Raw genomic sequence first — 25,495 nt, 5'->3', positions numbered from 1 at the left:
ATGTTATACAAATGATTGCAATGTATAGAAATAAAAAAACGATTGCTTTTATTTCGGTGTTTGATCAAACTGTATTTCTGTCGTGGTTATAGGAAAATATTTCTTCTATAGCCACAAGTCCAATAAATTTGCCATCTTTCAACATAATCAACCACGTTTTACTCTTGTATAGCTGTTTTGCATGTGCTTTCAATAGTTCCCCCAAATGACACGAGGCATTGAGATGTTATGGTTGCTGTTTGTATAAAAATATGGTTTTCTGGCATCTTCCAATGATACCAATTTTTATTTTGCAGCTCATGTGAACATGGTGGCAAAATGACGTGTGTACCAGAAGAACCGTGCCGCAGTGAGTATTGTTTAAAACAAATGGCGCCATTAACAAGAAATAATTAAGATCCTTTTTTAAAAAGTTAAATAATGTTTAAAATAAGATTGCTGATGTTACAAAATAAACACATTCGATATGTAAGTTCATATTTTTTTCTGTTCTCATCCAGCATGCGATTACGAGCTGTGGGGTGAATGGAGCAAGTGTTCGGTAACTTGTGGTGGCTCCGGTTGGAAGACGAGGACTCGAATGTTGTTGTCCGGCAATATTCTTTGTCTAACGAAGGAAACCGAGAACCAGCCTTGTCACGAGGGTCCATGTATTGGTGAGTTGTTTTGAATTTATAAATGTATAAGAGTTCTTATATCATTATTTTAATTATTGCCTTTGCCATATACATGTGTTTTGATCAAAATTGCTAGTGCCAATCACATGTTCTAATTTAAGCAGTTTGCCTGTGCCATATAGATTTTCATATTCAGTATTGTAGCCAGTATCATATAAATATGTTATATTATTAGCAACGTCTACACCACCCTGCTCCACATGGTCTACATGGTCGTCATGTGACTGCCAAACGAAGTCCAAAAGTAGGACACGTGCTGGGAACTGTGTAGACTACTTTGAAGAAGAAGACTGCTTTGAGGGATGCACTACTACTAGTACGATAAGTAAGTGACCGAAAACATTTAAAAAATGTTTGTTGTTTCCTTTCCATATCGTCTTCTTGCAAAAAGTGGATGAGATGAGGTTATATTTATGTTGGACGTCTGTCATTTGACACAAGCTTGCCTGATTTAGTACTCTTACACTTTCAACGCGCAGCAGTAAGACTTCCAAAGATCGTTCCTAATGTTATGTAATTGCGCACAAATAATTTGATTACTTAAATTATAAAATTATCAAATATGATTATTATAACTTTCTATTTATTGTTACATGCTTAAAGTCATCGGGTATATGCCACTGTTGTTTACGCTCTAGCTTTTCACTTAGTATGAACACAAGTATTACGCTTTCAATATCTTTATGCATGTTAATATTTTGATAGTGTTTGGAGTTCAGGGATTATTACATAATTATGCTATGAATGCCTACCGCAGCCCAACCGTGTGTGTTGATAATGCACAATGTTATTCAAGCTAACAGATTTGGTTCACATAACTGTTCTCAGGTGCAATATTCACCATACCCTTCAACTGTTTGACAAACTTGAATATTGTTCTTTATACTTAATCAGAACCATGCGTTGATCCGGAGATTCTAGTTGACTGCTACAATCTGTGTGATGATTCCTGTAAGAATCTGCGCTTACCAGGAACCTGTGTAGAATCAGATACATGCAGGCAAGACTGCCAATGTCCTGCAGGTTTGTTTGACTTAAGCTCATCCGAGTATTCTTATTACCGTTTAAGCGTAGTTTGTCTTTCGTCAATATTTTGCGCGTAAATATTTAAGAGGCGATATTAATTGCTGCAACTTCATGAAACCTTGTCAAAATAATTGCCCCAACGATTTCTCAACCGAGTTGTAAATTAATTTTTGAATAACGAAGACAAAATATCATGTCAGGATCAAAGTTTGTCCTATCATAATTTGTTTTCAAATTACTAATCTCAGAGTGAAGATGCTCGTTTCTAAATCAAGTTTTCTTTTTACTATTAATTTAATTCCTGTTTATCTATGCACCTGACCGTGTGCTGTTAGACAACAAACTAGGAAAGTAAGATACTATTTCTAAAAAAAACACCTTAATCTCAAATGCTATTTGATGTCAAGTGATGTAGGAATCAAATTGGTCCTTATTGTTTATGCAAATATTTTGCAGTGTATAATATCGTAAAAGCTTTGGTAAAATGAAGTATTAAAGTAAATCAGAGAAAGTTTCATTAAATTGAAAAAAAAAATCCATTACAACATCATTTTAAAATGCAAACACACTCAACTAAAATGAAATTATTTAAATAGCATTTCATTTTTGTGTGTAGATTGCTCATGAATTAATTTAAATAAATCAAAGCCAAATTTAAACAATTTATTGGTATTTAACTCAAATGGTTGACAACTTTAAGAATAAATGATGAGCTGTCTGTTTGACAGGCATGAGACGTATCCAAGGCAAGTGTGTTAACGAGACCAATTGTCCATGTTACACAAATGAGGGAGAACCCGTTTTGCCCGGATTTGAAATGCCAACTGATAAGCCATGTGAAAAGTGGTGAGTACCAGACTGGGCCATGTTTATTATGCAAAATTTATTTTGGGGGAAGAATATAGTCGCCGCTTCGTCTGTCCGTGTGTGTGTCTGTCTGTCTGTCTGTCCGTCCGTGCACAATTTTTGTCCGGGCTATTCAATGAAACTTTATGGGAAGCTTCACTACCAAGAGGAGATGTGCATATTATCAGCGGGTTCTGGTCGGATGATTTTTCACAGAGTTATGGCCCCTTGTAATTTTTGAAATTTTTCATTAACTGTACATATAGTGCAATTCTTGTCCGGGCTATTTCTCAGCAACTAAGGACAGGAATTCAATGAAACTTTATGGGAAGCTTCACTACCAAGAGGAGATGTGCATATTATCAGCGGGTTCTGGTCGGATGATTTGCCACAGAGTTTTGGCCCTTTGAAATTTTCTATAAAAACAATTCTTGTCCCCCCAACTACTGTGCGCTCAAGACGTTTACTTTTATCTGAATATATAGTGCAATATTGTGACAAAAAAAAACTTTGGGGAGCATCACCCGTCTCCAACGGTTTCTTGTATCCCCTTGCGGCAAAGATGAGATACCTTACTGACTTCAGCATTGATGTCTGGTCGTTACAAGATAGAGAAACCTTTCATAGATACACCATGTCCGTCTGTCCGTTCGTCCGCCCGTTTTTTTTGTCTACTCCAATATATTTGACAAAGTACTCAATTGTTCTTTTGTAAATGAACAACATTTAAACTTCGTACGAAGACGTACATGTTATGAAATTTCTTTTTAATTTTTGCAGTTATCACTACTGTAGCACGTTCTTTTTATTAAATATGATAGATAATATAATAAATACAGTTTAAGAACTTGGCTGTGTTATTCATTTATGGAAACGTCTATACATTTTACAATTCATATAATGTGTGTATGACCTGAATATGTACACTCGTGTCATGCAAAACTATGATAACCGGGTACGGGTTAATAATTATTGAATGCCTCAACAGTAGATTTCACATAGAAATTCAGTGGATTTCACATATAAATTTGAATCTTTACTTGTTGTTAATACAAATACAGAATCATGTCAAGATTGTGATGTTGTTAAAAGATCATTTTTTGTTTCCAGCATATGCAATGAGTATAACGAGAAAACTTGCTCCGCTATTCTTGGTTGTAAGTATTTCATTTAATTATATGCTTCATCTGTTTTCCCATGGGAAGAACTTTTTATGAATACATCTATCTTTTCTTTCACATATTTTTGGAATTTGAAATATCTTATCACTGGACAAACCGTTTTTTTTTTGGTGATAAAATTACACTTTATATATTAAAGGTGAAGTTTTGTTTTTATTTTAGCTTCATTTAGTAAGTACTTACATATAACGAAAACGATTGCATATAGATAGGAAGATTTCTATCATTGAACATCCTGATTAAAGTGGGCATGCCGATTTAACTATCGTACATATCTTTTTACTGGAAACAAACACATATTGTATTTGCGTAAGATAACTGTTGACATTACATTGTGTTCCCATAGGCTGTGAGTGGAGCCCATGGAATGAATGGTCAACATGTTCAGAAACCTGCGGAGAGGGTATCAGGAGGCGAGAAAGGTACACGATTTGAAGTCGAAATGGGGAATATATTCCATATAACTATAAACTCTCCTTATCTTATTTTGTACGTCAAATATTATTTTAGCTCTGGAAATAAATAGTCAGTAGATACACTGTATCTGGTTTCAATAATCATTCTTAATAGTTGATATTTAAGGAAGAATCTGTGTTTGGGATTAGGGATGCTGTTTTTGTTGTCAGGCGTGGTGTTACGCACCCCTGACATTCGTTGTTTATGGAGAATAACAGATAGGTTTTAATAAGCGAGTCTTAGAAAGCCTAAACCTCGAGCGTTGGAGTGCGATTTGGGGTTTAGTGCCGATTTTTTTCTGTATTTTCTCAATAATTGAGGTCATCATCTTTAAAACATACACAATGAAAAGGCTGCAGCTTGGGACTTTTAAGAAAAACACAGTTTACATCGAATGGTGTCATTTTGCTGCTCGTGACAGTTTTGGCCTGGCTAATGTTAAATAAGGCAAAACTAACATACCTTATCAATACTGGAGTTAAGAACGATAATAAATACCTGATGATGCGATAAGATACTATATATCTGTATTCTTTTACGCATATATAAACATGTATTTTGAGAGATGTCAACCTAAATTATTTTGACAAATAAGAATGTGCGTACTTTAAAATATTTCAAACCGGAATATCGTTCAAATTCATTTGCAAGTTGTTCAATGTGTCAAACTTTCATTTTTGTTGACCTTGAAATGAACACGAAAAATAAATTGAAATAAGTATTTAACATTGTATCTTCAAGACTTAACACATGTTTATTCTAAATTAAGGAATACGTGTAATGGACCCTGTGATTGTAATACAGGCGTTCGTATTTAATATGATTCAGATTGTCTAATTACTTTTACTCTGTGTATTTTGTAGACAAATGCACGGTGATAACTGCGACCCCAATGGACACGAGGAAACAGAGCCGTGCAACATTCGAGATTGTCCGCCCGTCTGTCTGCCCGACTACAATCTTGGTGACGTCATGTCAAACTGCACCTGCGAAATTTGGTGGGTTAATGACAATGGCATTAGGCAGTTGATGGGTCTAGTAATAGTTTAAGCCTGAAAAGAGTGATTTCATCTGAGCCGATGTATTTTAGTTTAACTGTTACCGTACAAAAGTGTTTTTTTAATCTCCCATACAGATGTTTATAAAAGCTTATAGTTTTAGTAGTTGCAAAAAAATTTTTTTTGGTAAAATTCAACCCTTAATTTAAATCAACCAATGTTGATGTTGAGTTTTGAACGGCCAATTCTGATTCATTCTTTTCCTGTTGCTGTGTGTGTGTTTTTACTGGACATTTTCAAAGATTTACTCCTTTACATTTCAGCTATTGTGCTGGAGATGGCACCAAAAAATGTGAACCGAAATCAGACGAAAACGGTTTGGGCTTTCAGTTATTCTTATTTGAATGCCTTATATGAAGTTCATTTACAAAATTGCAACTTAAATTTCACTCTACAAAATAATTTCAATTTATTTCTGTACCATTGTACTTACAACATTCAATACATAATTAAATGTGTACGCATGTCCATTTCCAAGTTTCAGTTCATGTTTATATGTTCAGACACCAGCGTAATGTGTTTTGAATTTCCTTTGATATGAACTGTACTACAGTCGACACAAAAAAGAGCGGGTTTTACTGTTGTGGAAAAAATAGTCTTCATAGAAAATCTGAACTCAAAAGCGGATGTATAAAGTAAATATAGGTTAAATATTTAATTGTGAATTCCAGCAAGTTAATTTGACCTAAAAATATTTAAACGGCTCTAGTGATAATACGTTTGGTTAAAACGGCCGCCTATTTCTACGGCCGCCTATTTCTAATGTTTTTTTATATTTTCAATGCGTTTGCAATCAACAAAAATACGGTATTTGTGTCTGGTTTGTTTATTCCGTTAAATTGACTATGAAGATTGCAGAACTTAAGACCCTTTGAAGTAAACAAGCATCGGTCTACTCATGTTGCTCGAAGATATACTTATCTCACTTCTAATTATCTCGATTACAAATATATTATTATAAAAACAATAATGTTATATACAAAGTAGTAAACGGTGAGTGTTTCTTTATTATGTTATATTACTTAAAAAATATGATAAAGACAATTAGTCATTGATGTATTTTGTACACAATGTAAATAGATTAACAAATAATGAAAATTACCTAATGGTTGCATTTTCGCTATTATGCATATGATATTAAGAAATATCATGAATACAATTTAGTGAATGGTGGCCTAACGCCATGGTCCGACTGGAGCGAGTGTTCCAAGGGCTGCGACGGCGGGACCCACATGAGAAACCGCTCGTGTACTAACCCCCCGCCTCGCTGTGGAGGCATGTTCTGCAACGGGAGCTTAGTGGAATCTGAACCGTGTAACAAGGGCGTATCATGTAAGTGAAGAGGGTGTAACAATGGTGTATCAAGTAAGTGGAGTTGGTGTAACAAGGGCGTATCATGTAAGTCTAATTGGTGTAACAAGGGCGTATCATATAGGTGGGGTTGGTGTAACAAGGGCGTATCATGTAAATGGAGTTGGTGTTACAAGGGCGTATCATGTAAGTGGAGTTGGGGTGTATCATATAGGTGGAGTTGGTGTGACAATGGTGTTTCATATACGAGGAGTGGGATTTTCCATGTAAAAATCATAGCTGTCAAGTAAATAAATGAAAATCAATATTAAACCAATGAAATTGTTTAATAAAAAAACTATCCACAGCCAAAGCTGTATCAGTATGTTTATTTAAGTCGACTTGATTCGTAGTTTACGTTATTTGTTATTTCTGTAAACGTTTTTCGACTTATATTGTTATTGTGTGCTCTCTTTCATTCTAGTTTCTACTTTTATTAGTTATGTCGTCTCTTTAACTAAAGCTTAGGACATCATATTTGCGGAATGAGTTATATTATCATCAATATTTGCTTCAAGGATGGGACATGCGACAATTTGACGCCCTAATTTTTTTTACAGAAGCAATTTTGTGCGCTTCGTTGTATCATAATTAAATTAACCTTCTATGTTTTGACAACAAACAATTGTATTCTGGGCTGTGACATCATCATTGTGTGTGCTTTGTGTTGTGATGTCACCGACTTGTGACATCATCATTCTTTGTGCTGTAGGTTGTGATGTCACAGACTGGTCCCCGTGGTCAGAGTGCGACTCAGAATGCGGCCCAGGCAACAAGACGCGGTCTCGTGATTACAAAAGCCTGAGCTCAAGGCCCCTGTGCAACAAGTACCTTACAGAAACTGTGTCCTGCACAGATGTGGAACCATGTGACACACGTACTTCATATAGTTTAACCTTTTTTCCATGTGGTGGAACACTTTAATATGTTTATACCTATTTCACTCAATTAAAAAATAAGCCGTATGCTTATGGAAGCACTCTCGAGTCAATGTTATGGGTAGATCCAGAACATGGGGTCTTGAGTGCAGATTGTGAGAACATCCCCACCATCTAATGATTTAAAAGGCAGACACTAAATACACAACGCCAATGTGATAGGTATAGCGTAATCAATTTGAAAAAGAATTGGTATCAGTTTGCTGACCAAATTCGGATAGTTCTCTACAAATAATGTTCGAAAACTAGTTTACCTAAAATTGCTTAATTTCGCGAATAAAGTACACGTGTTTGTATCAAAACAATATTTAAAATTCGAGATAAGTTGCAGTTATAAGTATTTTTTTATTTGTTATTACCAAAATCAGCTGGCATAACTGTTTTATTGACATTAAAATTGTTGTTTTGACAGTCCAGTTATCCCAGGCTATTACTTATCACGAAACTTAAGTTGTTGCCATCTGAAGTTACACATTAGTTTCATATTTGATTTTGTGTTTCTAAAACTTTTTTCCAGATTTTTACGTTACAAATATTGTAAATTGCTTCAATGAATACTAATTAAATTACACTTCAATTTGAGTGCAAGTTAATTCAAACCTAGCATTTCTTAAATGAAAATCTCCATTTTGTTCTTGATTCAAGGTACCGGGCCATGGCATTACTCATGTTTTTTAACAGACCTGAAGAAAAAGGCGACATATCAGTACTAGATAAAATGGCGATATTTTAGTGCTGTATAAATAGAGAAAACTATTGAAGTGTTTTGTTTGTACTTGAATTTATCCGACGAGTGAAAGAAAGGTTTACACAGTGGTGCTTTCCGTATAAACTGCTCATTAAATATGTTGATATATTTTACGGAGTTTAATTGTCTAAAAGTATTAACTTCATTAGGATTTTAAACGGTAGTTTAAGGCCGGAAAAGTAGTCCGCGATGTACATGTAGCAGCAGTGTAAAGGCATGAAAAGCAAAAGTTTACACGACATCCAGAGTTTGCTTCTATAAAGTCATGTGGCTTGAGGATAAAAATGAGATATTTAAGTGCGATATAAAAAGGCGAATATTCAGTGCTTTTCAAAAAAAGATATTTCAGTCGTATATCAAATGGTGACATGTCATTTCTTTGAATAGTATCAATTTGTCATTACTATTTCAGTGGAATTTTAACCCTTAAAGCGCTGGAGCCGAATTTTAAAGGCCTTTGCAAACAGTTTGGATCCAGATGAGACGCCACAGAACGTGGCGTCTCATCTGGATCCAAACTGTTTGCTATTCTGATAGTATTCTTTGAAAAAAATCGAAGAAAATGCTAATTTTAGAAATTCTGCAGACGACATTTTAGCAGACGACAAATTTCCCAGCATGCAAAGGGTTAACCGACAAATCTTTTCAGAATGCATCATGAGCGACTGGACTGAATGGTCCAAGTGCAGCGTCACTTGCGGTTCCGGTTCCAAAACCCGAAAGAGAAACATTGAGTCCGGTTCCGCCACAGTTTGTAATGGCGTGGACGTATTGGAGGAGGTTGGCTGCCATGAACTGGATTGTAGTGAGTTGACTAAGCAATGGATTCTGTATATTAGCTTTCAAACACATGTTGGAGTGATTTAAATATGTACCGCCATCATTGGTCAATTTTGAACAGGGCTTGCTTAGACCTTCTGGTTTAATACGTTTGCGTTGTAACTGTTTTGGTCTCAAGAAATGCTTGCTTTGTCGACCTTCTGTTTTTGCTTTACAAGTTTATGCCAAAATAAACAATACCATTTTAGAAAGAAATATTAATGTGCAAACTTTGAAAATAAATGTTTTTTTTTAAGTATTGGCTTCTAAGAAAATGTTAAATGTCAGTTTTTCTTAGAGTACTTATAAAGTGCCTTAATGGATAATATATGGAACATCGGTTTGACTCTTTGCTTATTTTCACATATTGTAAATTTTAGTATGAGTTTATTAAATTAATCATTAATATATTGTTTGATTGCTTTTTTATTAAATAATTTATCACCAGGATCCGATTTCCCTGAAAAATAGCCTGGTTTAAGCAAAACTGGCTCAAGTCCTTTATGCCATCGATTTATATCACTATTTTTAAGTTGAAGGTGTCCTTCACAATTGTTTTTATGTTATTTAGTTCATCTATAAGATTTGTACAAAGCTTTCAATATTTAAGAATGAAATGTGAACAAACTTTATTGCGATGTGAGAAAAGAAAGCTTAAGGTGATCTTGAAGGTGTAAGAAATAAAAGCCACATTTACGAGCGAACGCGAGATTTGCTTCGGGCAGCTCATGAGAACATCATGTACGTCGTGCATCCGACGCTGCCCGAAGCCAATCTCGCGTTTACTCGTAAATGTCGGATATCGTCGTGGGAAATTCACAATGAATATATTGTGACACAAAAAATAAAGAAGAGCATTTTGTATCTCGTTTAATCTATGTTACCATACCACATCTAGCGTTGATATTTTGGATATTGCTATAAGGAAACCTGATATTTTATTCGTGAACTTTATTTTACGAAATATTTAACAAAATATTCGTTGATTTTGAGTATTTATGTGGCTTTACGAAATTGGGTCCAGCTTACAAACAGTGTTTGATTATGTATGGCGCAACTGTTGTATTCCCTTACTGAGCATTAGGTGCTTGGGTTTAAGCACATTACAGAGTTTTACATTGTTAAATTCAGCCTGCGAGCCTCCGTTCGTGTGGCGAAATGACTCACTGTGCCATTCCCAGACATGTGGCCGCAGGGTAACCAATGACGACTGTGCCGACAAGCTACTTCCGGCGTGTGTCTGCCCGGAGAATATGTACTTTAAAGACGGGGAGTGTGTCAATATTGTCGACTGCTTTATGTGCAATATCAACGGGGTTGTGTACAGGGTACGTGGGTTCAATATTAACCCTTTGCATGCTGGGAAATTTGTCGTCTTCTAAAATGTTGTCTGCTGAATTTCTAAAATTAGCATTTTCTTCATTTTTTTCAAAGAATACTATCAGAATAGCAAAAGTGGCGTCTCATCTGGATCCAAACTGTTTGCAAAGGCCTTCAAAGTTCGGTTCCAGCACTGAAAGCATTAATGAAATCCCTGGGTATTTTGTCATAAAACATACGCTCCATGGTCCTAATATATTTACTTTCTTGAATTTAGATTTTACCTTCTGGAAAGGAAATCGCGAAAATTATAGAAACTGACTCAAATAGATTATACAAATAAGTGACACATTTTATATGATAATGTTTGTGCACAATGCGTAGTAATTTAGTTGCTGAGACATGCGCAGAAACAAACATATTCATTTGTTTTTCTTCTTGTAATTACATTTCATAACAGTAAGCACTTACACTATTTATTGCCTTTTCAATGCATTCTTGGTCGATTAAATAAGACCCAATTCAATTAAATGACAGGTTGTCACGGATAGTCTGATGTTTGAAGCAATATCATGGTGTCTTGCTGTCTACCAGCTATCTCTTTGGGCCGTGCTCTGTGAAAAAGGTGTTTAATGCATGTGCGTAAAGTGTCGCTCCAGATTAGCCTGTGCAGTTCGCATAGTCTAGTCAGGGACGAAACTTTCCGCTTTTATGATATTATTTGTTTGAAGAAAGTCTATTCTTAGCAAAAATCAAGTTAATGCGGAAAATGTCGTCCGTGATTAGTCTGTGCGGACTGCACAGGCTAATCTTGGACGATACTTTACGCACATGAATTTTTTTTTTACACAGAGCGCAGCCCATTTTGTTTTCTTGAAAATAACGTTCCTTATAAACAATTAGTTATGCTTATACCGTCATGTGTTTTGACGACTCGGGTTATAGAACTGTTTAATGTCCGTACGTCAAAAGATAAAAACGATATTTTGGAAAAGCGCAATAATCCATTGATACAATGTATGCTACCAAGTTATTTTTTTTTATCTCAATTACTTATTAAATCAAAAATAACTATTTTATTTAAACGGCGATTTGTTATTAACCCATTTAGCGTCTAGAAAAAAGGCCTTTGCAAACAGCGCAGACCCAGATGAGACGCCGCATGATGCGGCGTCTCATCAGGGTCTGCGCTGTTTGCTTTACGGAATTTCTGTAAGAAATATTCTAAATGTAGAAATAAAAAAGACTAGACATCCCTTATTTTGGAAATAAATTGATCCAATTGAGAAGGATGGGAGATTCCACTAGGCATAAATGGGTTAAAGAGGTCTTTCTAGGGGTGTGAAGATAACATTTATTGTCCACCTTTTCAGAACGGCGAGACATGGCAGCCGACAGGAACTTGTGACATCTGCCAGTGCATTATGGGAAAGGCAATGTGTGAACCAGTTATGGAGTTACCAGTTTGTGAGGTAGCCTTCCACTCTAGTACCCGATTTTTTTTAAATCCCTACCTACCGACCCTGTTTTCTTTCAAAGGGGACCCCAAACGAACCTATTATTTTGTTTGGCCTCATTTTGAATCGCTCTTTCGTCCGTATCCTGTGACTAGAACCAGTACTTGGTGTCTATGGGGAAGATCTAAAAAACGCTCCGACAGTGGGGAACGAACCCGTGACCTGCCGGTCGCTAGGCTAGGCGGGCACCATATCACTTATGCTACGGCGACATAAGAATGGGTTGGTGACTACGAGCCCAGAACATCAGACTTGAGATTGGGACTTGAACACCCCCTGTCACTCACCCTGTTGATCTTTCATGCAAATGATTATTGACAATCATTGGCAAATTTAAGACTCCCATTGCAATAACTATCAAACAGAATTAAGCCATGTGATCTCTGAAACTTTGGTTTAAAAAATGCATCAAACTGAAGAAAACGAAAACCTTAAAAAACATAATACGAGTGAAAACAATAAACGAAGAACACAAGACAAAGATGACGCTAACGATCACTTAAAAAAAGTTTGTAACCATATGCATCCATATTCTGAGTGTTTCTAAAATCCTAAAAAAAACGTTTTGACTCTCACAAATGTTTGTCTATGCGTATTCCAAAAAATAAATGCATTGAAATATGCGCTTTATTTGGATCTCTGGCTGTTATGTCTAGTGAAGATTAATAGATCTCAAATGCCGGCGTTAGATCAAACTAAACAAACATTGTATAAAATGTTATGTTTCTTTAATCATCCGCCTTGAATCAAACAAACCACGTATTCGAATAGTTTGTCAGTATTCATATTTTCATCCCAAACATAGTTTAACTTGTGTTTAATTTATTATCCGCCTTTAATATTGTGTTTCTTTAATTATCGACCTTAATCAAGCAATCCACGTATTCGCATAATTCATAAATATTCATATTGTGATTCCCAGGTTGGAGAGACGATCACGTATGAAGACGGCCCCTGCTGTCCGAAGTGTCGTGCCATCCAAGCGTGTCAGCTGCACAACAAGACGGAGACCCTCGTGCTCGACAACTGCAAGTCCAAGGCCGAAGTCACCTACCAGTACTGTGCGGGCACCTGCGGCTCCAGCAAGTCAGCGCCAATGTTGTCCCTGTCCAATGGTGCAACACCCGCCACGGTATGGATGGATGCAGAAACTTTGAAAATATAACTTTCTTATTTTAAAATTTCTTGAGGTAAAGTAGCAAATCAGCGCCTCTGCTGTCAATGTCTAATGGTGCAATACCCGCCACGGTATACATTTTAATGTTGATTTCCCATATAGTGTCTAAAATATAGCCCTGACAAGTTTGTGAAAGACACAATTCATACAAACACAACATGGGCAATAGCTCTTATTTAGAAAGTGAAGGAGTATTGTTTATATGAATCGCACGAAAGGTTGCATAAACTTTCTAACTACATGTATAGCTGAACTGTTTTTTTCTTTAACTTGCTTCAATTAAGTTCAGGATATGTTGAAATTAGCGCACATATCTCTTTACCTCTTCTAATTTGTATACACAACAAATGTAGTAATATTAGAAATTTAATAAGAATTATTATTTATACCAAAGTGTTTCTGCGCAAACTGTTGTCTGTGATGATGTTGCCTGTTTCTTTTAAACTGTTGCCGCCTGTTGCAAAGACCTACAAGGACATGAGGTGAATTATTCAAGAATTGCAAATATTGCCACTCCTTTTATGTCAAATTCAAACACATTTTTGTTTAATTCTGTTGAATATTTGATTGATTTGGGCTTAATTTCCTCACGCATGTCCCTTATTGCAAGATGATATGAGTATCAAACGTTCTAAATTTAATGCCCCTTTGTTCAGATACGTCTTGGGCTTTGTAAACTTCAAGCAAGTTTGAGATATTCAGCAGTATGTTTACTGGCAATGTGTTAACAAAATTTAATTGGTGAAAAATTGGCATGAAGTGTCTCATTGATTAAGAAATAATGTTGCATGTATCCATTTGAAAACCGGAACATATATGTGCAAACCTGCGACAATCTGTGGGCAATTTTCGGGCGGATTATGTTTAGGAGATTCATTTGCATGCGATCTTCGTCAAACTTAGTAATAAGCAAAACAAAGTTTGATAATAAGCAAAGTTGCCTGAAGCAGTCCTGAAGTATGACTTTTAAATTATGAAAACAAAATAAAAATTAACCTTATCTACCCTTGCACTTAAATAGTTGTTAACGTGTAGCGTCAAATTTAGTGACAATGATCTCCTGAATCATTTCTTTATTACTACCCTTGAGTTACAAAATATTGGCCGTCTATTGGCGTTGTGTAGTTTCTATATGTCTTACCATAGTGATGTAATTGTTAAAAAAGAAACGGTATCATGATCACGGGATAATACTTTGTCTGCATGCTAATCATTTCCATGTGATTATAGAGATCATAACGTAAGGATCAAATTGTTTATACACGTACTTGCGATTAAGTATAGCATTACTTTCTTATTATGTTTATACATAAATTCATAATCATTTTTCAGTGATTATAGATATCATAACTTAAGATCAAATTGTTTATAGACGTAATTGGGATTAAATATATGATTACTTTCTTATTATGTTTATACATAAATTCATAATCATTTTCCAGTGATTATAGATATCATAACTTAAGATCAAATTGTTTATAGACGTAATTGGGATTAAATATATCATTACTTTCGATCATTTTATAAATTTTTTTTTATTTCATTGGAATGATAGGTATCGTTTCATACGGATCAACGTGTGATATTCATGTTCACCATTTCATTTGAGTAATTTATGTCATTACATAATAATCATAATTGTATATGTCTATTGTAACGTTGGGATCAAAGATATTATGTCAAAGGGATCCTTCAACAGATTTATATTAAAAAGGATCGGACTTACGCATATTAAAGAGATCCACTACAAAGCACTGAATTTAGCCTTTTATGCTCCAATTACTTAACCGGTATACAGGAATATAAAGATATGGTCGGATTCCCAAAGAAATATTAATATATGATCAAAATTCCAAAGGAATATTATGATATGTCTAGGATTTTTATCAAGACCGAGTAATTGTTTTTTTTCCAAGAAACGGCTTAAGTATTTCATAATGCCTTGTGTCTCAATAGCAGGCTGTTAGTGCAATGAAGCTAAAATCAATTTAAATAGCTGCATCACTTCAGGTTGATGACTGCAAATGCTGTAAGGGCACAACGACTGGAACGCGCGATGTTATTCTGCAGTGTGACAGCAATGGCAGTATAGAGGAGGTGGTTGGCTACCTGCCCCTTATCACCGCCTGCAAGTGCAACACGTGCGAATAGAGAAATTGGGGAAAAGGTAAAGCAAAAACAGACAAAACACTTTTTTGGGGCAAGCAGATCGTAAATGAGCCAATATACATAACAGAAAAAGGTTTTTAAGGAAAACTACATTTTATTGCCAAAAACTTGACCCTGATATTTTATGGAAAAAAGGAAAAATCCCTATGAGCTTTTTAGTGGCATATCATGTTCGTTTCTTTTAATCTATTTTGTGTCTTTAATCGGAAAATTGTATTTAATGCTTTTGTAAAGGAGATATTGTTGTTTGTTATTGCTCGTAAAATAGCATCTTGGGTGTATACCCATGGTTCGCAATCATTCGTGTGTTTTGTATTTCAGAAAAGAAGACGACCTGCTCGAGATGTTATGAATTCGAAAACGTGTGTCTAAGACATATTGTACTTTGTGAAAAGAAATTACTGTCCTCTTTATAAGTGACATTTACATATATATACTTTACGAAAAACATTAAATAATGTAATAATACACATATTCATTTGTATTGTACTTGTTAGTGAATAATAATTATTATTAACATACATTTTGCTACATTTACTACAATTTGATAAAGCTACAACTGAATGTTATGTTAAATATAAACATAATTTATCTTAATTATTTCTATATAATGGCAATTTTGTATGCAGCATTTTGTCAACTGTATAATCGTTTTAGCCTTATAACGGTCATGTTCTAAATATAATTTTGAAAATTTAAAAATTACTGTGATGTTTTATGAAAGTTAAACACATATTTTTACTTTACTGGTTTTATTACACGTTATCCATTTTATTGTTCTCTTATTATGTTTATCGTTAAATTTTATCTATAGTTAATACCTGAGTATATTATGTCTGTTTTACTATAAACTCTTTATTTCTGATAAATAAACTCTATTGCAAAGTTTTTTTGGTGTTATGCGTTATGTTTTAGGTATGTTGAAACACATTGGAATGTATTTCACAATAAATTTTACATCCTTTTAAAGGCGGTATACACGTAAAATGAAATAATTATTATCACAATGATGCATCAATATGTACGAGCGCTTTTGGTCCGAGTTTCCCGCCAAAACCAATCAAGGGAGGCAAATCTACAACAAGTCGAATCATAAAAAACTAAATTCACACGGGATTTTCCTGAACATCTTTATGATTAATTGGATACAATTTACAATGTCTGCATTGCGCACATCATTTTTCTTTAGAGTTTAGTAAGCGTTTGGCCTAAAAGACGTCAGTTTTCATCAAAAGCGGAATGTATATGTTGTCATATAGATTCGATGTCAGAAGAAACTTTTGTTATGACTCGCGCTGTCTGTAAGAAAGGTCTCCCTTAGGCGATTTTTTGCTCATCTGAGTAAAACGTGCTCAAAGGTGAGCTTTTGTGATCACTTTTTGTCCGTTGTGCGATATGAATCGTGCGTCGTCAATATTTGACTTGTTAACACTCTAGATGCCACATTTATTGTCCGGTCTTCATGAAACTTGGTCAAAAGATTTGTACAAATGATATCTTGGACGTGTTCAAAAATTGTTTCGGTTTGTTGAAAAACATTGCCACCAGGGGCGGGGCATTTTTTCCCTATATGGTTATAGTTAAACATTGTTAACACTCTAGAGCCTACATTTTTCCGATCTTCATGAAACTTGGTCAGAAGATTAGTCCAAATGATATCTTGGACGAGTTCGAAAATGGTCGAGGTTGAATGAAAAATATGGCCGCTAGGGGATGGGGCATTTTTCCTTTTATGGCTACAGTAAAACCTTGTTAATACTCTAGAGCCCACATTTATTGTCCAATCTTAACGAAACTTGGTCAGAAAATTTGTACGAAATGTACCTTTTTTTACTTACAATATGCACCATATTTTGACAAAATTTGAGCAGCCTCTATCGGCTGGTTAGTTGCCGCTCGAATTTTGTCATTTTTTTACACACAAAAAACAACAACAAAAAGCACTTTGTTGATGGTATTTTTTCAATAGTGAATATTCCCTCACCTTTTAACTTGAAAAAATTGTACGTTATTATTTTGTAATCTATATTTACACGTGTTTTGCATTTGGTATTTATAACATGTATCTCTATGATAATATTGAAGACGCTATGTGTTACCCCAAATAATCAAACGATGGCGAGATTTGGGTTTCGTAATTTTCGATGTTTTTGCCTTTTAAATGGTGCGTTCAAAATTATTATCATAGGAACAAGCTAACCAGTGATTACTTTCAAACAAAATCATAAAAACAAGAACAGCCACAGCTAAGTTAATATGTTAAAATAAGTTATAATATAGGGTAAGGTATATCCTCCATTGATGAATTTGGATGACGTTCGGTACAACATGATATGAACATTAATTAAAAGTAAGATAACATTAAACAAACTGAAGATCTGCCGAAATTAGTAAGATATACCGGCCTTATCTTTTTTCTAATATACAAACTAAGGAACAAAATAACAAAATAACAAAATATATAATTATATATATTACAATACTCGAATTATTCTAGCGAAATTCCTCTGGTCAATCAAGCTTTAATAAACGAGATGATATTATAAAGTTAATAACGATTGATGTTCATTGTATTTCATGCAAGCCATGCACTTATGCAGAACACTCAAACCTGTTTTAGGGCAAATCGCGATGATTTGAACTGAAACATATTACGAGCAAGCAATATCCATACGCATATGTATCTTTATGTTTTTATAGTCCATGACATTTAATGACAAACGTAAATTATTATCATCTAACCACTTTGAATAAAAACAAACACGTTTTTTAGTGTCATGACAAGCAGGGTATTTTATTTCTTTTAACACACGCACTAACACTGGTTCCAAAAAAACGCCATAAATTATGAATGGCAAACAAGAGTCATCATACACAGAACTAAGATAAATAGAGTATAACACCTATACTCGTTAATGTCCGGAACCAATGCCCCATACTATCTCAAGTCATCCGTCTGCTCTCATAAAACTCACTGAAACACATAACACATAATATTAACCTTTAAACAAACAGAGCATAAAATAAATCAAACGATTTCAATTACGTCTACACTCTACCCTTCTTGCCTCTCCAATGACCGAACCTTCAACTCTGTGCGCGAGATATTCTTGATGTCCGCATCATTGGAGATGTATCTCCTTCAAAAATCTGTATATCCAGTCAAATGCCAGGTATGCGGATACTTTGATAACAGATGGCACTTCGATAACAGAGAACAAAAAAGCCACGCGCGAGTGGAGAGTTCTTCAGCTTTTTTACATTTATGTTCTGTTCATTCGGTTTTTAGACACAGGACATTGTTTGGTAGATTGATGGTTTAGCACTTTGTATAGCAGAGACAGCAATTCGCAGAAAAACGGTGGATTATATAAACAAAACAATACAATTCCATCGATGATCAGCATGAATTTAAGGATCAGTACATATTTCAACAAAATAAAAATACTTGGAAATAAACCAAGAATGTGCTGACTTTTCGAAATAAGAGTTCAATATATCCATAAATGTTACAACATGTTGCATTGTAGTTTGCTAACGTATTTGAGAAAATTTAAATGTTTAAAGGGTCGGATGCCGCATTTTCATGGACACTTCTTCAACCGATCATCTCAATGACAATGGCACTTCTATTCCTGATTAGTCGACACTTTTTACCAGATATAAAACACTCTTTTAGTGAATCAGAGATATAGAATTCGCTGTGGAATACTGTTATAGTAAGCAGGAGATGCATAAAAATATATGTACTGAAGTTAATTACAAACGAATTACGGGAACATTTTTTTCCCCTTTGGAATATTTTATGATTTTGTATAAATGTGAAAAATAAATGTGAAACTAATTCGATCTGTCTGATGAGCACCGTCTTTATGACCATATATTTCAAAGTTTTCGAGTCACCCAACCGCCGATCTTTACATAGTACACAAGCTTAAACAATTTAAACTAACGTTCCTTGTTGCGAAACGGTTGATCTAAAGCACGTATAATTATGTCATAATAAAGGTTCTAATGTCATTTACTTATATATTAGATAGCATGTCATGAACGACAAAAGGCATTATGAAGAACAAACTTAAGGTGTATTTGCCCTTTAAAGACCCCTTCGCTCACGTTATTTAGAGCGCTGCTATAAGTAAACTAAAATACGATCGTGTTGATCCACATGATCCGTTGTATTTTCATCTCTCTGAATATCAAGTTACCACTAAAAAACGTGTTCATTTTGTGGACAATTGTTTCCGGTCGTCTCTTGAAGTATATTTCTTCAGAAATATGCATTTTAATCTAATGTAAAAAATTATAATATAAATAGTTTTAGTTAATTGTAATGTGATTTTTTAAATCGAACAACGCCATTAGTTATATTTCAAGTGTTTGTAATTAAGTTATGCATAGATTCCCAATGTGTCGCGCTTAACTATGCACATTGATTCGTACTTCAAAGAGTTTAGTAAGAATAGCCATACTATACATACATGCATTGCAGGTAGAAGACACAACTCAGTTATCAGAGTGCGCAATGTATTGCAAGTCTCTGTTATCCGAAGTGTCCTTTATCGGGAATTAAAATGTCTGCAACTTCATGAATACTACATATTAAAACATGCCTTAACTTCGTTTATATTTCATTGAATACTATAAAAATTTCAGTATTTGAAGCACAGTGATTATTCTATATGCTGGAATATCAAACAATTTCGTGCAATATGTATAAGTAGTTTTATTTTATTGAAATATTTACTGTTCATCCAGTTCATGCTGTTTTCCGACCGAACTATATACCTTTGGGGGAAAATCTACCGTTCTTCCGTGGATTTTTTTTATTCCCAATACAAAATGTTTTACCATTTATAAACTCAACCATGTGCCTTGTCTAAAAAACTAATCTTTATTATATAACTTTAAAAAACAGAGGAACTTACCTCTCGCGCGTGGCTTTTGTTGTTCTCTGTTATCTTAGTGCCATCTGTTATCAAAGTATCCGCATTACCAGCGTGAGTTATTCAATCCCACAACGATAATAAATGTACAAGGATATGCACAAGAAAAGACGCGTGTAATTGTATGCAATCGATCAATGGTCAATGCGATGCAGACGATCTGGCTTTCCTCCAGAGTGGAAACCCAAACACCGTAAATATAGCCATGAGCTGTTGGAGATTTCACGAGAATTTCCAAAATATACCTGGATTTAGCTCGTAGCACGGACTAGCCACGTAATCAGTTGTCGAATACTATTACATATTACGCATTCACATTTGTTCCCTTTTTGATTAAATAGCTATTTCACTTAATTGCTAAGATGCATACTGTGTCAGTTATTGTGATGGTTTTTGTTCACGTGTGGTAAGTAGTTTTATTTATACTGTAATTGAGCATTTCTCCTTATCATTATTATTAGTTTATTTCTTCTTGTTCTTTTTCTTCTTCTATTACTTTTTGAATATCCTTGTATGTCTTTTTCTTTTTTTCTTCTTTTAAAATTGATCTTCAGTTTCTTCTTCTTTTTTCTTCTTCTTTTTCTTCTTATTCTTCTACCGTCTACATATCATGTCGTCTACAAATGCTGTTCTGCCTAACTCACGCTCGAGCGGCTTCGGATGGGTATGTGATACTTTGCGTGATTAATTCCTGGCAGTTGCGTATTCACGTAACAAATGTATTTTATGTTTGTATTGGGTCATTATCGGGTGTATTTATTTAAGCACTTTATGATATGTCTGTCTCTCTGTTAATTGCACGCCTGTTTTCTCTATGTGCACTCGAGTTGCATTCGTACAGTTTCAGTGTATTGTTCAAGACAGTCAATATGATTTAAGAATCAAAGAACTTACTTCTCATGAAGTTTTATATCAATTGCAAAACTAGTATCTGTTGACAAAAAGGAGGAAATGGGATTTTGAATAGCTGCTGTATTGTACTGTTTCTTCATCAATTAACTTATTTCTATAGATGGCACACGTCAGCATCCGGTAATTTATTCGTTGTGTGAAAAATAATATCCAATTGGAATCTTTGTAATTACTTGACATACGAGGCTGAAACTTGGCATCTATTCATGAATCGGATAATACTTTATAACAGCGCTGCCCTACATACAATTGCGAGTAATATCGTTTTGAACTTGCATTTTTCAGTGATTTTATTCGCTTTACATTTTACAGCAGGTGCCTTTTGATTGGGAAAAAAGCGCGATAGACCATGAAATCGGACATTTTTTAATATCATTAATATGATTATAGATAGCGGTATACCAATTGTTTAAAAGTGCATGTTTAACTGCTTTCTTAAATTTATATGATAAAGTGTTGAGAAAATAAATTGCTGTATAATAAACTCAGTAAACCAATTTTTGAGTTTATTGGAAAAGTTTGGCATAATTTGAGGGAAATTTTGGTCTGATTATTTGGGAAAAATGTTACTTTTTGCAATTGGGAAACAGCATTTTAACTTTTTGCAGTTGGGAAACAGCCTGTAAGCTCTTATTTTGGGCAAATAAATTACTTGACTTTAACATATAATCCAGTATTTTTTAATAAAATGATTTTCGGATTTTTTTTCTAAAAGTGTCGGGTAGGAGGAGGAAAAAAAGATGGGTGACCAAATATGCACTAATTTTAAAAATGTTATGGTATGAAGTTCTTTTTGCTAAGCAACCGCAGTCATTTTTTTTTCAAAAATGTTGATTTACTAAATAATCATAATAAGACTGTTGGTCTTGATTTCCAGTTGTTAAATTAGTTTGAATTTTAAAAATATCTGAACTGGTTCAAAAGTTATGCATTTTTTTCACTTGTCCAAAATTAACTTTTTGGTGAATTTTTTTTTTTTGCTTAGTATTTGGTCATAGTACCTGTGCGTTTTGCGGACTTCGTGCGAGGGACTTTTTGTGCTATTATTTGAATTTATTTTTGTTTGTTTTAATTGTCTCATCTGGTTGAAACTTGTCATCTCTATGTATTTTTTTCCACAAGGAATTCATTTTTTGCATTAAAAATACTTTATCTCAACAAACAACAATAAGCTATTGAGGTTTAAAAGAAACATTTAATAGTTTATTGTGCAGTAAAAATCAATACCGCAGACAAAAGAACAACATAATAAAACGCTTTTGCTCTAAAATGCATTAAAGAACAGTAATGTTACTTGCAATACATTCGTTGTTTAAAAGAACAATATCTTCTAGAGATTGAACAATATATCATAATGTTCATAATTTGGAAAACAAACACTGGCGTCCTGAGGTAATGCACTCTGGCAGGTCGCAAACATCGAGAATGAAGTTTCTCTCTACAGTCTGTGTATCTTCTCTGATAGGCCATACAAACACTCATGCTTTTCTTTCTTGCAAAATTCGTTTATTTTCATCACTAAGACATTGTTCAAAGAGTCAAGTTTTTGCAATGTTCTTTTTCTTACATCTTCACAACGGATGCCAAGAGCCTGACTTGTTGGAGCAGGATATTTCATTTTGGATACAAATACATAGTTTTAACCTGAAACAAATACATTTTTTTCAAATAATCAATTAATTTTATTTGGAAATTCATGGTTTGAAATCGTTTTAAAAACTGTTGATTTTGCGATTGTTGAACTTTTGGTACGAACCAGTCCGGAACAAAACCGAAGTTTTGTACCCATTGAAAATAACGAAAAAAACCGTATTATATGTACAAATTCTTCAATACAACTGCATTAAACAACACATACAATTTTATTCTTTAACATATTTGTGCGTAAAGTATTGAAGTTAAAAGTTGATAGGTGTAAATGGGTTTCGCATATCGGCAACCTGTTAAATTAAAATCGTTCTTTTCTTATTGCTTTCATAAGAATTTTGAGTCATTTTAATACTATCAATTTTATAGAATCGTAAAAAAATAATTAAAAAAATACTTACAAATCGACTTCATTCGGGATTTCATTTGACGGTTGCATAATCATTGGGCAATTAGCAGACTTTGCTGGTGAAAGCGTTGTAGCGTACTTGAACAAACAATGATGGCGTAGCGTTTGGTAAATTCAAGAACTTGTAGGATGTTCACGTATTAATGCGGGTAATTAAGCTTGGATTTATTATGAGGATTTATAACTCATTTGAACTTTTTCTAAAACCCGGCACCCGTTTCGTGTTTAAAAGCCACCGTTTGGCATCCGAAAAAAAAATCGAGATTCATTTTTTAAATATTTGTTTCATAAAAACTAGAGTCGGCGGGTCCGAAAATCATTTTATTAAAAAAATCTGGCCTAAACGCTAAAAAAAGCATACAATAAAAAGAAAATTAGTTGGATTTGGTGGAATATCGATTTTAATTCAAATCAATATCTCACTTAATCCAGCATACGATGCGTGCCATTGTATGCAAACTATCAATGTGCAATGCAATGCAGACGATATGGCTTTCCTCCAGAGTGGAAACCCAAAAACTGTAAATATAGACATGAACTGTTGGGGATTTCATGAGAATTTCCAAACTATAACTGCATTTAGCTCGTTGCCTTGACTGGCCACTAATCAATTGTCGAAAACTATTAAATATAACGCATTCACATTTGTTCCCTTTTTGATTAAATAGCTATTTCACTTAATTGCTAAGATGCATACTGTGTCAGTTATTGTGATGGTTTTTGTTCACGTGTGGTAAGTAGTGTTATTTATACTGAAATTAAGCATTTCTCCTTATCATTATTATTATTTTATTTCTTCTTGTTCTGTTTCTTCTTCTAGTACTTTTTGAATGCACTTGTATGTATTTTCCTTTTTTCTTCTTTTGAAATTGATCGTTAATGTCTTCTTTTTTTTCTTCTTTTTCTTCTTATTCTTCTACCTCCGATCATGTCGTCTACAAATGCTGTTCTGCCTAATTTACGCTCGAGCGGTTACGTATGGGTATGTTATATTTGTATATGACTTTGCATGGGAAATTACTGTCAGTTGCGTATTCACGTAAGAAATGCATGTTATGTTTGTATTGGGTCATTATCGGGTGAAAATGTTTCGATGCGCAGGTATATTTCGGTCGCACATTCCGAGTTCGTATTCACGTTTACTGGGGTAATGACGGATATGTATTAGTTATTGTCCTACGTTTATGTTCAAGACGGTCAATATGATTTAAAAATCAAAGAACTTACTTCTGATGAAATTGCAATATGATTGCAAAACTATTATCTATTTACAAGAAGGAGGAACTGGGATTTTGAATAGCTGCTGCATTGTACTGTTTCTTCAACAATTTAAACATTTCTATAGATGGCACACGTCAGCAACCGGTATTTTATTCGTTGTGTGAAATATAATATCCCATTTGAATCTTTGTAATAACTTGACATACGAGGCTGAAACTTGGCATCTATTCATGAATCGGATAATACTTTATTACAGTGCAGTCCTACATAGAATTGCGCGTTACATCGTTTTGAACTTGCATTATTCAATGATTTTATTCGCTTTACATTTTACAGCACGTGCCTTTTTGATTGAGAAAAAAAGCGCGATAGACCATGAAATAGGAACAATTTTAATATTATTAATATGATTATAATAGATAGCGGTATACCAATTGTTTATAAGAGCATGTTTAACTGCTTTCTTAAATTCATATGATAAAGTGTTGAGAAAATAAATTGCTGTATAATAAACTCAGTTAACGCATTATTAAGTTTATTGGAAAAGTTTTTTTGCTTGTTTTGGGGGAAATTTTGGTCAGATTTTTGTTCCCCCAAAAAACTTAATTTTAAGCATATAGTTTGCCTTTATAGGTATGTGGATGGCTGTACAGTCGATGTGGCATACAACTGCGACACTTACAAACAGAAAGAGGAAGTAACTGTAGGGTGGTGCTGGGACATCACAAAGGTGTTCAGATGCAAGGAATCAAGGTAGCGTTTCATTCATTTGAATGTCTTGTTTACACTCGCATTTTTAATGTGAATTTTCAAGGCGGAACAGAATATATAGAAATACAACAACCTACCAGACAAAAAATTGTTGAAAAGAGGCATTTACAACCCAGGCTTATACAAGAATACACATATTGCTGTTATGTAGTTACAGTACCGATGTATGATGTAATGTAAGTTTTTAAGGCAGTTTTCTGTTTAATATTGAGCACCATTGCCTAAATAAGATGTTCGTATTTTTTTTAATTATAAAACTTGTGCGTGTCTTTTGAAGATTACATACTTCCTAACTAATGTTCCAGCT

General features: G+C 34.2%; 1 protein-coding gene across 19 annotated transcripts in view; it reads left to right on the top strand.

Moving 5' to 3' along the window:
• LOC127855900 (mucin-2-like) overlaps positions 1–16,170 on the top strand; it is a 31,292-nt gene extending 15,122 nt beyond the window's left edge. For all 19 annotated transcript variants that reach the window (XM_052391799.1, XM_052391806.1, XM_052391808.1 and 16 more), the window contains 17 exons: positions 297–349; positions 501–656; positions 853–1,002; positions 1,572–1,700; positions 2,432–2,549; positions 3,660–3,706; positions 4,077–4,152; positions 5,050–5,184; positions 5,508–5,560; positions 6,409–6,576; positions 7,307–7,471; positions 8,930–9,085; positions 10,231–10,427; positions 11,793–11,891; positions 12,859–13,068; positions 15,124–15,280; positions 15,604–16,170. In XM_052391799.1, coding sequence (XP_052247759.1) covers positions 297–349; positions 501–656; positions 853–1,002; positions 1,572–1,700; positions 2,432–2,549; positions 3,660–3,706; positions 4,077–4,152; positions 5,050–5,184; positions 5,508–5,560; positions 6,409–6,576; positions 7,307–7,471; positions 8,930–9,085; positions 10,231–10,427; positions 11,793–11,891; positions 12,859–13,068; positions 15,124–15,264 — 2,053 coding nt within the window. In that variant the 3' untranslated portion in view covers positions 15,265–15,280; positions 15,604–16,170. The remainder of the gene's footprint in view (positions 1–296; positions 350–500; positions 657–852; positions 1,003–1,571; positions 1,701–2,431; positions 2,550–3,659; positions 3,707–4,076; positions 4,153–5,049; positions 5,185–5,507; positions 5,561–6,408; positions 6,577–7,306; positions 7,472–8,929; positions 9,086–10,230; positions 10,428–11,792; positions 11,892–12,858; positions 13,069–15,123; positions 15,281–15,603) is intronic.
• Positions 16,171–25,495: the final 9,325 nt, after the last annotated feature.

Source organism: Dreissena polymorpha, chromosome 13, assembly GCF_020536995.1.
Source record: "Dreissena polymorpha isolate Duluth1 chromosome 13, UMN_Dpol_1.0, whole genome shotgun sequence".
Classification (NCBI taxonomy): Eukaryota; Metazoa; Mollusca; class Bivalvia; order Myida; family Dreissenidae; genus Dreissena; species Dreissena polymorpha.
Note: the sequence above shows the minus strand (reverse complement) of the source record. Positions and strands in the feature narration are given on the sequence as shown.